At 41.7% G+C, this 16,378-nt stretch overlaps 1 protein-coding gene across 1 annotated transcript; it reads left to right on the top strand.

Annotated features, from left to right (window-relative positions):
- Window positions 1-6,015: 6,015 nt before the first annotated feature.
- Window positions 6,016-15,887, top strand: LOC114667343 (guanine nucleotide-binding protein G(I)/G(S)/G(O) subunit gamma-12-like). Its single transcript, XM_028822614.2, has 3 exons — window positions 6,016-6,201; window positions 12,623-12,750; window positions 13,777-15,887. Exons 1-2 carry the CDS (start codon window positions 6,112-6,114, stop codon window positions 12,746-12,748), a joined length of 216 nt encoding a protein of 71 aa, XP_028678447.1. The 5' UTR covers window positions 6,016-6,111; the 3' UTR covers window positions 12,749-12,750; window positions 13,777-15,887.
- Window positions 15,888-16,378: the final 491 nt, after the last annotated feature.

Genomic DNA, 16,378 nt, shown 5'->3' with positions numbered 1-16,378 from the left:
TTGCCATGGAAATCAGGGGCAGTCACTGTGAGCGGAGCTTCTTACATCACGTGGACCAGAAAGGGCAGGGCTAAGTGACCTCACTGGGCGGATCCTCTGTGCTGCAGGGAGAGAAGGAGAAGAGAATGTCAGCAACAGCGCCCCCTCTCACCTGGGTGGGTTATCTCAGTATAACTCAATCGAGCCTGAGCGGAAATCCTCAGATGTGTCTGTGTGACAACGTATTGCTTGTTGTACAGGAATCACAAAAAGTGCATTCTCTGAACATGGGACCAAAAAAAAAAATACTTTTGGGAAAAAAATGTAAAACAATAAAAATGAGCTTTAATCTAATAAAATATACAAAATTGGTATTAAAAACAATAAAATGCATAGTACGAAACTGAAAGTGAGAGGAAACTTGGCTGCTATGCTTACTGTAAAAAATGAACTAACAGGGATGTTCACTTTATCTAATTTAATTTATCTAATTTAATTTATCTTACTTCGCTCGCCAACCCCCCCTGGCCTGCGCTACGTGCCAGCCACTTCACATCACTGACGCTCATGTATGTGGATTTCACTTTTACCAAACAACAAATCTTTTACTTCTCGTGAATACGCCTCTTCATTGGGACGAAACACTACTTTTCCCTGATGGCAACACAAATTAGACGATCTACAAGTCTCCGACTGAAAGGTTAAACCCGAACAATATACTCGATCTCTTTTTGCTGTTCCATTATTTCATGGAGCAATCTTTACTATCATTTTTCTGAGACTTTCGAATTTTCGTATTTTCATTATCTCAGCGTTTCTCAACCTTTAAGTATTTGCGACCCGAGTTTTCATAACGGTTTTAATCGCGCCCCCCCCCCCCCCCCCAACGTTTTTTTGAAAGGAGCCCACTAATACCAATTTGTTCTTTGTTAATTAATGATATATCATAGATGCATATTTTATTATACCTACTTAACTTTTATCAACATTTATCTAACTTTTTCTAGTATGAGAATGTAGTTTAAGTTAATTTGTTTTGGTTTCAATAGATGGATTTTTCATATTTTTGATTCTTGTTTTATTTTTTTCACATCTTCGCTCCCCCCTAGGGGTGCCCGCCCCATAGATTGAGAACCACTGCATTATCTCTAACCTGCTCTGCCTGTGTATTGCACCAACGTTTCTGAATTCTATACGACGTTCTACTTTGTCATCTAATCTTTGTCTTTTATTTCCGGCCCCCTGGAGTGGTTAAATCTCTTGGCACAAAGTGTCGTCTCGCATCAAAGTATCTCTCTGAGAAAGTCACGTCTCGTCCCAGGATTTTTTTATTATAATAGAGAGATCTAACCATAAATCATCATGTTGGTTGATATTAGGAAACGTTCTCTAGTTCCATTGACATATTTTCTCTTCAGTGTCATCCATCCATCCATCCATTTTCCAACCCGCTGAATCCAAACACAGGGTCACGGGGGTCTGCTGGAGCCAATCCCAGCCAACACAGGGCACAAGGCAGGAACCAATCCCGGGCAGGGTGCCAACCCACCGTAGGACACACACAAACACACCAAGCACACACTAGGGCCAATTTAGAATCACCAATCCACCTAACCTGCATGTCTTTGGACTGTGGGAGGAAACCGGAGCACCCAGAGGAAACCCACGCAGACACGGGGAGAACATGTCATATTAACACAATTAAATTATGATGAAACAAAACCATTAAATTATTTTTTTTAGCATAAACGTAATCAGCCTCAGAGTTTTTACTCACCAAGTTTAAGTTATTCTTCCTCAAAATGAACATTTATAAAACAGGATAATGCCATTTTCATTCTCCACAGTTGAATTACCTTAACATAAACACGTTTTGTGTACGTCACTATTCAATATTTGCATAAAGCTCCGCCCCTTGTGTTGCCTATCCCAGCGAGCACAGCGCGCAAGGCAGGAGCAAACCCCAGACAGGGTGCCAGTCAATTGCTGGGCATTGCCAATTTACCTAACCTTGCGTGACCTCGGATAGTGGGAGGAAACATGCAAAGCTCCATGCAAGGAGGACACGAACGCTGCTCTCCTTAATCGCGAGGCAGCAGCGTCCCACCCATCCAGCAACAATAATATTTATAATAATCCTTAATGTGGGGTAACATAGGAGAAACGGACGTGGCAAAGTAAAACTGAATGATGAACGCGAGTGCACATTGAATTGCATTATTGATGACTTAGTTCCAAGCATAAGCGTCTCTAACAAAGGGCTTATGTTAAAACTTGCCGTCAAAACTCTGCAAATGTCATCCCCCGTTGTTCTCCACCACTAGTGACTTTTTGATTCAACTCCACACATTCGTTGTAGTTTTATTTTTACCTTCGCGGTTTTTCTCACAATTTCTAAAAGCTAGTAATACTGCAATGGCACTGGATAAGTGACATCAAGCAGGGACGAGTCACAGTATTAGGAACCGACATGGCATCACCAGTGGCAGGGTCTCCTATAAAAACGACATCTCTGCAAACTCGCACGTCTTCTATCCATCCATCCATCCATTTTCCAACCCGCTATATTCCTAACTACAGGGTCACGGGGGTCTGCTGGAGCCAATCCCAGCCAACACAGGGCACAAGGCAGGAACCAATCCCGGGCAGGGTGCCAACCCACCGCAGGACACACCCACACACCAAGCACACACTAGGGCCAATTTAGAACCGCCAATCCACCTAACCTGCATGTCTTTGGACTGTGGGAGGAAACCGGAGCACCCAGAGGAAACCCACGCAGACACGGGGAGAACATGTCATATTAACACAATTAAATTATGATGAAACAAAACCATTAAATTATTTTTTTTAGCATAAACGTAATCAGCCTCAGAGTTTTTACTCACCAAGTTTAAGTTATTCTTCCTCAAAATGAACATTTATAAAACAGGATAATCCCATTTTCATTCTCCACGGTTGAATTACCTTAACATAAACACGTTTTGTGTACGTCACTATTCAATATTTGCATAAAGCTCCGCCCCTTGTGTTGCCTATCCCAGCGAGCACAGCGCGCAAGGCAGGAGCAAACCCCAGACAGGGTGCCAGTCAATTGCTGGGCATTGCCAATTTACCTAACCTTGCGTGACCTCGGATAGTGGGAGGAAACATGCAAAGCTCCATGCAAGGAGGACACGAACGCTGCTCTCCTTAATCGCGAGGCAGCAGCGTCCCACCCATCCAGCAACAATAATATTTATAATAATCCTTAATGTGGGGTAACATAGGAGAAACGGACGTGGCAAAGTAAAACTGAATGATGAACGCGAGTGCACATTGAATTGCATTATTGATGACTTAGTTCCAAGCATAAGCGTCTCTAACAAAGGGCTTATGTTAAAACTTGCCGTCAAAACTCTGCAAATGTCATCCCCCGTTGTTCTCCACCACTAGTGACTTTTTGATTCAACTCCACACATTCGTTGTAGTTTTATTTTTACCTTCGCGGTTTTTCTCACAATTTCTAAAAGCTAGTAATACTGCAATGGCACTGGATAAGTGACATCAAGCAGGGACGAGTCACAGTATTAGGAACCGACATGGCATCACCAGTGGCAGGGTCTCCTATAAAAACGACATCTCTGCAAACTCGCACGTCTTCTATCCATCCATCCATCCATTTTCCAACCCGCTATATTCCTAACTACAGGGTCACGGGGGTCTGCTGGAGCCAATCCCAGCCAACACAGGGCACAAGGCAGGAACCAATCCCGGGCAGGGTGCCAACCCACCGCAGGACACACCCACACACCAAGCACACACTAGGGCCAATTTAGAACCGCCAATCCACCTAACCTGCATGTCTTTGGACTGTGGGAGGAAACCGGAGCGCCCGGAGGAAACCCACGCAGACACAGGGAGAACATGCAAACTCCACGCAGGGAGGACCCGGGAAGTGAACCCAGGTCCCCAGATCTCCCAACTGCGAGGCAGCAGCGCCACCCACTGCGCCACCGTGCCGCCCTCGCACGTCTTTCTGCTCATAAAAGAGCACAAAATGAGCAGGAATTCATTATGTCAGCGCTGGCAGGCACTGTGCGGCATTATAGTACAGTATAACTAATACACTCGATGTGTGTGTAATTCATAGAGTTCACAATTCACATTTAATGTTAAAAATAAAGTTAAATGACAATTCCGTCCTTATTAAAGTTCTGTCTTAGCCGGGGAAGCCTGGCAATGGCGAGGAAAAGGGAGCGCAAAGTGACTTTTTGGGGTTCTATGCTATATGACCGCCCTGGAGCCCTTACGTAGATCCAGTCCAAGACACATCCTTTTAAAACAAAGCAAAGTTATATAGGGCCATTGAGAGAGAGAGGGAGATAAAGCGAGCTTCACGCAGACTGTGCTCGAGCCAGGGATCGAACTCGGTTCAGAGTGAAGTAAAATTGGGAGTGGTCTCCCCTCGACTTTCTCGTATACTCATATATGGGGATGGATATTTGAGTAAACCACAAGACAATGGTTATATTTTATATTATGTTGATTAAAGAACCATCAAATCAACTCAAATTAGTAATATTGAACAATTATAAAAGTAAAGTTGAATAAATCAGACTCAGTAGCTGCATGAATAATAGGTAAAGGACCACTTCCGGTTAGCGGAAATAGCTCAACATTTCATAGAACTATACGTTTACCTTGTACCTTGTACGCATACCTGTATGCAAAATGTGATTGCGAATACAAGCGGCTGAAATGAGTTTTCTCCGCAGGGTGTCTGGGCTCTCCCTTAAAGATAGGGTGAGAAGCTCAGTCATCCGGGAAGGGCTCAGAGTAGAGCCGCTGCTAATCCGCATCGAGAGGAGTCAGATGAGGTGGCTCGGGCATCAGATCAGGATGCCTCCTGGATGCCTCCCTGGTGAGGTGTTCCGGGCACGTCTAACCGGGAGGAGGCCCCGGGGAAGACCCAGGACACACTGGAGGGACTATGTCTCCCGGCTGGCCTGGGAACGCCTCGGGATTCTCCCGGAAGAGCTAGAAGAAGTGGCCGGGGAGAGGGAAATCTGGGCATCTCTGCTCAAGGTGCAGCCGCCGCGACCCGACCTCGGATAAGCGGAAGAGGATGGATGGATGGATGGATGAAAATGTGGTTGACCTAAGTGAATGTACGGAAGCTCTGAACCACACAGTGAAAAAAATATGGGACAACCCTTATCTCGTACGTACGTGAAAGTATCTCGTACGTACGTGAAAGTATCTCGTACGTACGAGATATTTTCACGTAGGCCTACGTACGAGATAAGGGTTATCCAATAATTTTTTTCACTGTGCAGTTCAGAGCTTCCGTATTAAAACGTACTCAAGTTATCGTGTTTACACACAGACGCTCAGATATAATTCCAAAAATTGTATTTTCGGACTCAGCGAGGTCTAAAATGTCGAGATTCATCACAATCTCGAAATTGAATTTTTGGAGGATTCTAATACTTTCCCTATACTTCGTATAAGAGAAAGTAAAAACTTCACTGTAGAAATAAACTACATCTCCCAGAAGCCATCGCGTTGTGTTGAGTTAAACATATGTTAGAGTTTTAACCGCACAGTACAGGTTATACTCAGTTGCCGATGCCGAATAGCTCTTAAATATTCAGATTTCATAATCATGTGCCATATAAGCAGATGGAAGTAAAGGGTTTCGATGTTATTGTCAAAGTTTTTTTTTATTATTATTATTTGTTTAAGGAGTTATGTAGTTTCTCCTCACACTAGCAACGACGGGACAAGCAAAACCGCATCCGGAGTTTACCCTGTCAGTAGCTCACAATATAAACATATGTGTAAAGTACCATGAATAAAATTAAAGGGCATTTGAAATGAAAGTGTGCGTAATCCACTTATGTAAATTAATTGGTTTTGATAGATGCTTCGCAGTTGAAGACTTTAAACGTTTTGGTGTAGTTAGAATAAAGTTAATAGCCGGAACTATGTTTTTTTTTAATTGGCCACGAGAGAGTGGAGTTCTTATCAAAGTTTCAGTCTTTTACGGTAAGGGGGCGAAACTTTGAAGTCTTCGTCGGGTTCTTTTCTTTTTTTATATTTCTTTTTTTTGTTTGTTTCCATTTATTTCGGGTGTCCAGCCGGCTCATCATGTCAAGCAACAACGCAGCTAGTAATCTCGTTGCAATGCGAAAAAATGTGCAGCAACTTCGTCTGGAAGCGAGTAAAAGCAGAATCAAGGTAAGGCGGGCGAGTGGCGTCTGTTGACAGACAAGACGACCATGAGACAGCAGTGTCACAGGGTGTGCCTCGTCTCGGCCGCCAGACGAGCACTGGGAAAGTGGAGTGGCTCTGGACCGGGAGGTGCAGGATGTCGTGTTAGAGAAGCGTATGTTTTATTAGAGATGTCACAAATTCTGGATGGAATAGGCGTGCCGTGTCACGAGAAAAGGACTGTAGCCATCTGGAAACAGAAAAGCAAAAGTGAGGAAAAAATCGGGAGAAACAGAGGAAATGAATATTAAGAGAGGAGTTAGACAAAGAGCCACTCATACTATTTAACACATATTGTGAATTCTGTATAAAAGAGACATTCGAATAGAAGGAGGGATTAAGAGGTATGGAGATAAGATTATAAACATAACGTTAAACAGAAGACCCCATAATACTGGCGTCAAGAGATGAGCATCAGCAGGAGATGGTAGAAGGGATCCACAAAGTGTGCAAGGAGGATGGGATGACCATAAATACAAGGAAGACTGTCAGTCAGTCATGGCTGTCCATCATGACTGATGACGATGAAGCCATCCATCCATTCGTCCGTCTTTGTCACTTCCCCTTCTGGTGGGCAATCAGCCCAATTCTGCAAATGGCAGATCCCGGGGGCACAATAGAGTAGGGGAACTGCTCTCCCCCAGGCACAGTGTGTTGGCATCAATGGTGATGTCTTGTCACTCACTCCCACTCTCTCAGGCAGTGGCGCGGTGGTTAATAATAATAATCCATTACATTTACATAGCGCTTTTCTCAGTACTCAAAGCGCTAAAGCTTTGGACTTCAAACTCCAAGGCCGTGGGGTTAAATCCCACTACTGACACCACTGTGTGATCCTGAGCAAGTCATTTCACCCCCCTGTGTGTAACACTGGTGGGTGAGCAGCCCAATTCGGCAAATGGCAGACCCGGGGGGCACAACAGAATAGGGGAATTGCCCTCCCCCAGGCACAGTGGTTGGCATCAATGGTGATGTCTTGCCACTCACTTCCACTCTCTCAGGCAGTGGCATGGTGGTTAAGGCTTTGGACTTCAAAGTCCGAAACTGTGAACTGTGGGGTTAAATCCCACTACTGACACCACTGTGTGATCCTGAGCAAGTCATTTGACCTGCCTGTACTGCAACAAGAAAAAACAAAAAAGAAATGTATCCAATTGTATCTCAAACGTTGTAAGTCACTTTGGATAAAAGCATCAGCCCAATAAATTTAATGTAAACTTCTCCTCTTGTTGGTGGGTCACCATTGTTTTAAAAGTGACGGACTCCTTCGATTACGATTTAAAAATTCGGATGTGAGCATCCATAGGCTTTGCACCCCTAGGAATCAAGTTACCCGAACTCTTCTATAACATTTCAGTAATTATTTACCACTCTGATGCTGATCTTTCTGATCATAAAATAGATCATTACAATAGCAATTGACGAGAAGAATTCATAATTCATTGTGGAATTACCATATTTGAGGGCTCCTCTAGAGAGCCTCTTTTCTTTTGCATGATTTGGCTCAAAAACTAATCGGCACATCGTCCTCTCATAACAGGCTTAAGTCTGGTAATTTTGCGTCCAGCTGTTTTAGCTTTAGACCATCCTCAAGAAACTGAGATACATACCCATCATCGAGATATCAATGTTTTCAGTAAAACATCAAGATCTGTCGAAAACTGGAGATCGAAATTTTTGATGAAGCTTTTGCTCCTCTCCAATAGACGATAGGTTATGGTGGGGGAGGGTGCAAAGCAAAACTACATTAAAATGATAAATATGCTGTTACTACTGTTACTAGCTACAGTATATGTCAAGGGGCAGGTCATGGAATTATTTTAAATATTTATGTTTTCTTGCCCTATGTGTCCCTTCAGGATCGTTTCTCTGTATTTGCGTGTGTGAACGTTTCTTCAGCTGCATTCCGTCTCTCGAACCGCATTCCTGTAAAGCCTGCTTTGACCAATCAGGTTGCTCAGAGGGACTGGACTCACAGGCCTTAGTGTTTAATTGTATAGTAGATTTATATAGCAGTCATCTGAGGTGAATAAACATTAGATTTCAAGTGATAACCTCTTCATAAACAACATTTTTTTTTGTTGAATTTCGTGGCGCATATTTAAGCAAAGACCTGTTTGACGTCACTGTTATACTATGTATTATTAATTTTAATGTCACTGTTCTCTGTGCCCACTGTTATAGATTCATTCATACAGGCAGACCAAGTATAGGTACACAGCTTCAGTATTTAGAATTGCCGAGCCAAGCACAGGACTAGATAGCCACAGACAACTGGAGAATTGAATAGTCAGCCTAAAGACAGACTAGTGTATATTTCTGTCTTCTGTCAGCACAGAAACCTTTCCTTGTTGGGAGAATGGGAACTGTATATGGGCATTGTGCTATTCCTGTATTTTTTGAAGGTGGGACTGGAATCCTTCCTGTCCTTGTTTGGATCAGAGCCAAGAGCCTGCCCATGGAGCAACTGAATATAAGGATGGACACCTACGGCCAACACTTTGAAGCTTCCGGGCGGAAGAGTATGTCTTCCGTCCGAGGCTGGGCAGAAGATTATTTCTGCTGTCCGGCTAAAATCCTTTCAGCGTGGCAACGATAGATGGCAGGCTGCATAGGTCAGGCTACCCACAGGCTTGACATGTCTGCCATAAGCTTCCCGTTTGTAATGCTGCGTAAAACCGTCAATAAAGAGCAAGAATTATCCTAACTTGTCGTGTAAGCTTGTAACCGCCATTGCATGCTGGGTGGGATAATACCTTATTAATTTATAACAATTTATAATTCAGGTTAATTAAAACACCGCAATATAAAAGAACACATTTCCAGAGAGCTAATGCCTCTCACGGAAACAGTCACTCGTGAGCAAAAAGCATAAAGCTGCACATGAGTGAAACATTTTGTTCTTACTGTATATATTCGCGGATAAGATCTCCCGCAGATAAGTTAGGACTTGATTTTACCGTATAATTTCCGGTATTTTATAATGTTGGTCATATAAGTCGATTGCAGAAAACTCACACTATTGGTCCAAGAGATTATGATATGCCAACGCCCACCTGAGAGAGTAACCACGGAGCACATGGCCTTTTTTTCTATGTGGGTGCGGCGATGCGCTATATCAGCGTGTGCTCCTAACCTCCCTCTCTCTCTATTGTGCCTACGTGACACACGGTAATACCCGAACTGTTCCGAAGCAACATTTGCACTAATTTGTGTTTTTTGTATCTCACACACACTCATACACCTTTATCGTAAGAGCATCCCTTATCTACAATGGAGCGTTCGATCAGAAGAAAATATGAAACTGGTTTTAAATTAAACATCATTGAAGTAATGACAAAATTTAATGCATCTGTGAAACTGATGTGAGATTGGAGGAGGCAAGAAGATGTAAAGAAGATGGGCTGCATCAGGAGTAGGCAGGAGGAGGAGTATAGGGACCTAATCAATGACTTTGTTAAATGGTGCAACTCAAACCACCTACACCTGAACACCAGCAAAACCAAGGAGCTGGTGGTGGATTTTAGGAGGCCCAGGCCCCTCATGGATCCTGTGATCGTCAGAGGTGACTGTGGGCAGAGGGTACAGACCTATAAATACCTGGGAGTGCAGCTGGATGATAAATTAGACTGGACTGCCAATACTGATGCTCTGTGCAAGAGAGGACAGAGCCGGTTATACTTCCTTAGAAGGCTGGCGTCCTTCAACATCTGCAATAAGATGATGCAGATGTTCTATCAGGCGGTTGTGGCGAGCGCCGTCTTCTACGTGGTGGTGTGCTGGGGAGGCAGCATTAAGAAGAAAGACGCCTCATGCCTGGACAAACTGGTGAGGAAGGCAGGCTCTATTGTAGGCACGGAGCTGGACAGTTTGACATCTGTGGAGGAGCGACGGGCGCTGAGCAGACTCCTGTCAATCATGGAGAATCCACTGCATCCACTGAACAGGATCATCTCCAGACAGAGGAGCAGCTTCAGCGACAGACTGCTGTCACCGTCCTGCTCCACTGACAGACTGAGGAGATCGTTCCTCCATCACACTATGCGACTCTTCAATTCCACCGGTGGGGTAAACGTTAACATTATATAAAGTTATTGTCTGTTATACCTGCATTGTTATCAATCTTTAATTTAATATTGTTATTATCAGTATGCTGCTGCTGGAGTATGTGAATTTCCCCTTGGGATTAATAAAGTATCTATCTATCTATCTATCTATCTATCTATCTATCTATCTATCTATCTATCTATCTATCTATCTATCTATCTATCTATCTATCTATCTATCTATCTATCTATCTATCTATCTATCTAAAAGAAAAATAAAAAACTTAAGAGTCACATTTTACAACAAGTGTATAAGTCGGGGTCTTATGATCGATTTTGTTGGGTTTCAAAACCCGACTTATACGTGAGTATACACGGTAAATCAATGCAGGCCATTTTGAGAGTCTGACCTTGTGATTTGGGTATTGTCACAGCAAAGCAGACATTTCAAAGAGAACGGAAAATTATTGGAAGTCGGAGGTAATCTTGAGATGAACCCAGCCTCCATTTAGGAGCTGATCCCAAGCCTGCATAATGGGGAAAGTTGGCGACAGGAAAGGCACCTGGCCATAAAAATCATACCGAAACCTATAAACCATCGACCCCACAAAGAAGTGGGAAATGATGTAGAGGAAGAAGAATAAGAAGAGGTATTCTTGGGATGAAAACAATTTGACCTTGTCCATCACCTGTCAATATTTCAAGAGGAAGGCCTAAGTGAAGGTTTATGGATGTGGTGAGAGAGGACATGCAGGTGACGGGCGTGACAGAACAAGATGACGAGGACAGGGAGATATGGAAGAAGATGATCCGCTGTGGCTACCCCTAACGGGAGCAGCCGAAAGATGAAGAAGATTATGTGGCTGTGAAGATCAATAAAGTTTAATCTCCAGTTTCAAATGGTTGTTTCGATGTTCCTGGCTTACGGAATCCCACATCAGACATTTTTTTCTGGCATCGGCAGATCTTGGATTTAAATTGGTTCCCTTTCTAGTAGGCATATTATTTGAAAACTAGACATTAAGCCCGTTACAGTAACGGGCGCTAGAACAGTAGTGCATAAACATTAGTAGGAACAGTCTATATTAAATGGCTGTATATTTACTGGCTTGTATGTGGCAGTAATATGCGTCACTGTATTGTGTGCCTTTAATTTTCTCTCGCAGTAATACTGGTTTGTATTTCCATAAAATGCCTGTAATTTTCTCTGACAGTAATGCTGACTTTCATGTCCGTAATATGCATTTAATTTTCTGTCACAACAGTAGGCAATCAGCAGATTCTCCCCAGCAACTGATGTAATGTGTGGCATGCAGCTGATAATCATGCCTGTTGCGTCTCTCCAGCAAGTACTGTGCAGTTCCCTAGCAAGTATTTTAATCTGTGCTGGCGTGCAGCTGATTATTGTATGTGTGGCGTCTCCCCAACAACGAATTTTATGTGCGCAAAAATAAACTTACTTTTAAAAGTCATCCTATTGTAATATAATGAAAATTCGTATATTTAGGAAAACCCCTTCAACGACTGACACGTTACCGGGCCAAGCTGACATCCTCAGAGTGAACACTTGCACAAAACACTAATCCCACTTCTTTGGGGAAGCTGGTCTCCGTGTCTCAGTACCCGACTGGATTTTTCGTGCCTTATGTTTTAGGTCTTACCTCATTTACCGAAATCCGATTGGATTGGCTGCACGATATTTTATAGTTCCCGCCCTCTCTGTCTTGTGTGATGCGTCAGGCGGCCTTTGAAGCATCGCACCATGCCCCGCGCATGCGCACTTCACCAGAAGACACACACACATGGACACTGGACGTACACAGGGTTTTTTTTATTACAGAGGATAAATAAATAAAACTAAAGTAGCAAAACATGCCGACTGTAGATCCGAACGAAAATATTTAACTGTCGAAGTCCGTGAGTTTACCCCCTGTGGCCACACTGGCGGTGGATGCACACACTTCCTTTTATAGTAGATCTACCTTTAATTTCTCCCTTATCTTTCATGACACTCTGTTTGTATGCATCCTTGATTTGGGACTGAAAATGTATGAAAATAATGTGTTGTGTAGCAAGATTTGTCAAATAAGTCATCCTGAAACCCTCCAAGTGAACTGGGGGCAGAACAAAGTAGCCTGTACCGTGATAGAATTCAAAAAAACAAATTTCGTGTAAATTGGTCGAGCCGTTCTCAAGTGATGCCCGGGCAGGCAGACAGACATTCTTCACTTTATTTAAATAAATTAAAATAAGTGTAACTGTAGTACTGAATTAGCAGATTTTGGAACTGCTTCTTTAACATTTGCTTCTGCTTTTATTTGTCTGTCTCTGTGCTGGTATAGGTGTCCCAGGCTGGATCTGAGCTGGTGAAATTTTGTGAAGTCAACGCTCATAAAGACCCACTGCTCATGAGGATCCCGACTAGTGACAATCCCTTCCGTCCCCCCAAATCTTGCTGCGTCCTGTGATGGTAAGGAAAAGAAAAAGTTGTGTTTGAATGAAAATGTTATGTCGGCTAATCAGAAGTCAACAACACTATGTTCACAAAATGCTTTAGTTGCCTCACATTTTTATGCAATCGTTTTGTTCACCCCACTGAATTAAAGCTGAAAGTCTGCACTTCAACTGCATCGGAGTTGTTTCATTTCAAATTCATTGTGGTAATGCACAGAACCAAAATGAGAAAAAAGTTGTCTCTGTCCAAATATTTATGGACCTAACTGTATATATTAATCTTGGGAATACAAAACAAATTTAGAATCTGGTCATTTCCCCACGTTCTACTGCGGGTCACATGATCTTTCTTGTCTTGGTCATGTCTGCTGTCCTGTTCAGTAGTCGACTGAAAGTGAGTACAACGTATGATAATTTTGGAAAAATATTTTTTTTATTTTATGGTTCATTATTGTTTATATTTTGAATTAGATATATATGAGGGCATCAAAATCTTTTAAGTGCTTAACACCTCTACAATTCTTATTCTGGCCCTGGCTCCTTATTAGCAATAAAATGCAACTGAGGAAGGAACCAGCAGTTACACCAAAAGGAACCATTTACACTCATGTGTATTCATCGTGTATTATTTGGTTTATTACGATACTTAGAAGGAAAGTGAAGAGAAACAAAATTGAAGAACTGAAAACTCCTCGTCCATTTTAGCCTTTAAATCATTTGGACGACATCCTTAGGAAATTAAAAAATCTGCGGTGTAAGAAAGACCTGACATGGCAGAGTTAAAACACTAACAAACCAAGATATTAAATCAGATCTGTTATTTGTAAGAATCAGCTTGTAATTAAGCAACTTGGTTGGAAGAAGCAACTGCAAACGCTGCGGCCTTCCAGGACTGATGTGGTTCTGCCCCTGGTCTACGGTGTAATGGGATTTTAAATAGGAGATGCTTTTCTTAAAACGGGCTTGGTTGACAAGTGGCTTTTTCTCTTCATTTGACTTTAGCTCATTCACTTTTATTTTGTATTTATTTATTTTTTTTCAGATTATCCCTTTTCTGCAGCTGCGGAATGTATGACTGTCATATGATCTAGCCAACTGAGAAAAATACATTCCTCCCAAAAGGCTTGGCACCAGAAACCACAAGTGCAAATAAACTACAGCAAACCTCTGACAGAAGCAACGGCCTGCCACACTTCTCAAAAAAGGAAGAATAAACACAAAGACACAACTTCCAGGACTGGGATTGTGAGTGCGCCCCCCTTCACTCTCAGATTAATTTGTATAGAAGTATAAATTGTCGCCACATGCCAACTGACCCGAGTGCTGAGGTTTGTTATGCGCAAGATGCGTATAACAACTATTTCTATTGATGAAGTTCTCTTTGAACCTTTTCAATCGATTCCTTAAATTTGGGAAAAGAAGTCAAATCAAGTGAAAAAATCATTTTAACACGTGTGAGCTAAGTTCTCCATACTTTTGTGAATGTAAATAGGGCAGACCCTCAGCTTATTTTAATAATGTTTAGTGTTCACCTCACTGCTGTTTCCTTACACCACCCTTTTAGCTCTTCTTTGTGCACATTTTTCCCTTACTGAAGTTAACTGGTATCTTGGGCTTGGCCCAGTAGCACATCTTGCAGTCGTAGTCTGGTGACCCTACTAGGGTTGGGTCCTTCCTTGTGTCCTCTGGTGCCAGGACAGGCTCCATCACTCCATGACCCCACACTTTGACACAATGGATAAATTTATGCTGTTTGCTTTTAAACCTTTTTCACACCTCAGGCAGTGAATTCATTAGACTGTACGCCACAAGGTTGTCTTAGACCCCTTACCCTTAAAGGATACATTTGGTACCTATTATTTCTTGTTATTTTGTTTGTTATTTCTTCACAAACATCGCATATATGCATTTGCCGTGTGATCTTGTGCTCTAAAGTTAAGCGCCGTCTGCCAATTTAAAACAATATCTTACCTGCTGTGTTGCTTTACATTGGAGGCTACGGGGCAGGGAGGAAAAGCATAAAAACGTAGCAAATACATCCAATAATCAAGCCAAGACAGCTATCGAGTATTGATTCACGCCTTGTGATTACACACACATCATAAAATAACTTATACATGTCATTGTGAAGAGAAAAACACCGATGTTATTAGATTCTGCCGTTATAAAAGAAGATAAACTAAGTGCTGAGGTATCGCAATAGCCTTTCACCCCTTTGGGGGTGTGGGTTTCCTCTCGAAAGACCAAATCACAGAAAACTTTTTGGTTTTATTTTGATTTACTTCAGTGTTTATATGAATAAAAAAACTTTTCCTTACCACAGGGAAAAATAGTAATATGTGATAAAACAGATCATTTCTAGTTCCTGTTTGTTGTCGGAAACATGGAAGACACAAATAGATACTTGACAGCTGTCCTGGCTTGAAAGATGGACGTATCTGGTTAGTTTTTAAGCTTTTCCTCCATGCCCCATACGCCTCCATTGTAAAGCGCCAGTGCGGGCAAAATATTTTTGTTTTTAATTTTTGAAAGCGCTAACTTTAGAAACACAATTTCTTGTGGCAAATGCATATTCACCATGTCTGTGAAGAAACAACTTCGACTTGAAAAATACTAAAGTTCTCTTTTAACTCACTGTTTGACCTCAAGCCAGTTACTTTACTTACCTGTACTCCAAATGTTAAAAAAAAAAAAATAAAATATATATATATACAGTATATACATATTAAACTGTAGATATTAGGTGACTTGTGATGATGTTTATGGTAGAAAGACACAATATAAAATAAGAATAATCATAGAATTCACACTACATAATGTGTATCATAGAGGCATTTGATTGGCTGAGCACTTTAGGTCAATGTGGTTGATGGGCCAATGACATGAATGTGTTATTATTATTTTTTTTAATCATTTTTACTTTTGGCATTGTTTCAGAAGTCAAGCGGCTTTCTGTCTGAGTGCACCTGTAACACTACTAGCATACATTTGGCTCTGTCAGCCGATATTTTATTGTTTCTGGATCTCGTGTTAATACGCCAAAGGTACTGCAAATGTCTATTTAAATCTTCAAGCTCTGTTTAGGTTCGTATCTTTGTCTGTTTTTGTCTTGATTATGCTGTTTCAATTGTTACAGATTAAACTTACTGTATGGGTTCATTTGTTTTGGCTTCCTTTGTGAATAAAACTTCTGACTGTTACTGTTTAAAATGGATGACACTTTCACAAACACTACAGCAGGCATGTTAGCACTTGTTTTGTCTTGGTATAGTAATATATTACTATACTATATACTATACTATATTATTACTATATATATTAATATATTATTAGAGTAATATATTACTCTACTTTCCCCTTTTGTATAATTAATGTGTAGCCTTTGCCAGAATGCCTCAAATCTCACAGACTTCCCAATGTTTATAAAGTACTGTACCATATAACTTCTCACCTTCCCTTCTACATTTATAACCTCAGGGAATTAGGTGTAGTAAAAGACAAGCAGGAGTTAAGTTACACTTTAAATAATGTATTATTGATAATATCTTTATATATAACATGCTACAGTGGCTGGCCATTTGTCTGTCCAAGATTTTAAATCACCTGTAGCTCGCAAATTGTTTGACCGATTGACCTGGAATTTG

The sequence above is a fragment of the Erpetoichthys calabaricus genome, chromosome 17, assembly GCF_900747795.2.
Source record: "Erpetoichthys calabaricus chromosome 17, fErpCal1.3, whole genome shotgun sequence".
Classification (NCBI taxonomy): domain Eukaryota; kingdom Metazoa; phylum Chordata; class Cladistia; order Polypteriformes; family Polypteridae; genus Erpetoichthys; species Erpetoichthys calabaricus.
This window is presented reverse-complemented; position numbering and strand designations above follow the sequence as displayed.

What these genes read in the sequence shown, in the direction of transcription:
- LOC114667343 (XM_028822614.2), top strand. Translation starts at nt 6,112, where the DNA reads ATGTCAAGCAACAACGCAGCTAGTAATCTCGTTGCAATGCGAAAAAAT. An exon ending in CGAGTAAAAGCAGAATCAAG is followed by an intron (nt 6,202 to 12,622) that starts GTAAGGCGGGCG and finishes GTGCTGGTATAG; the next exon opens with GTGTCCCAGGCTGGATCTGA.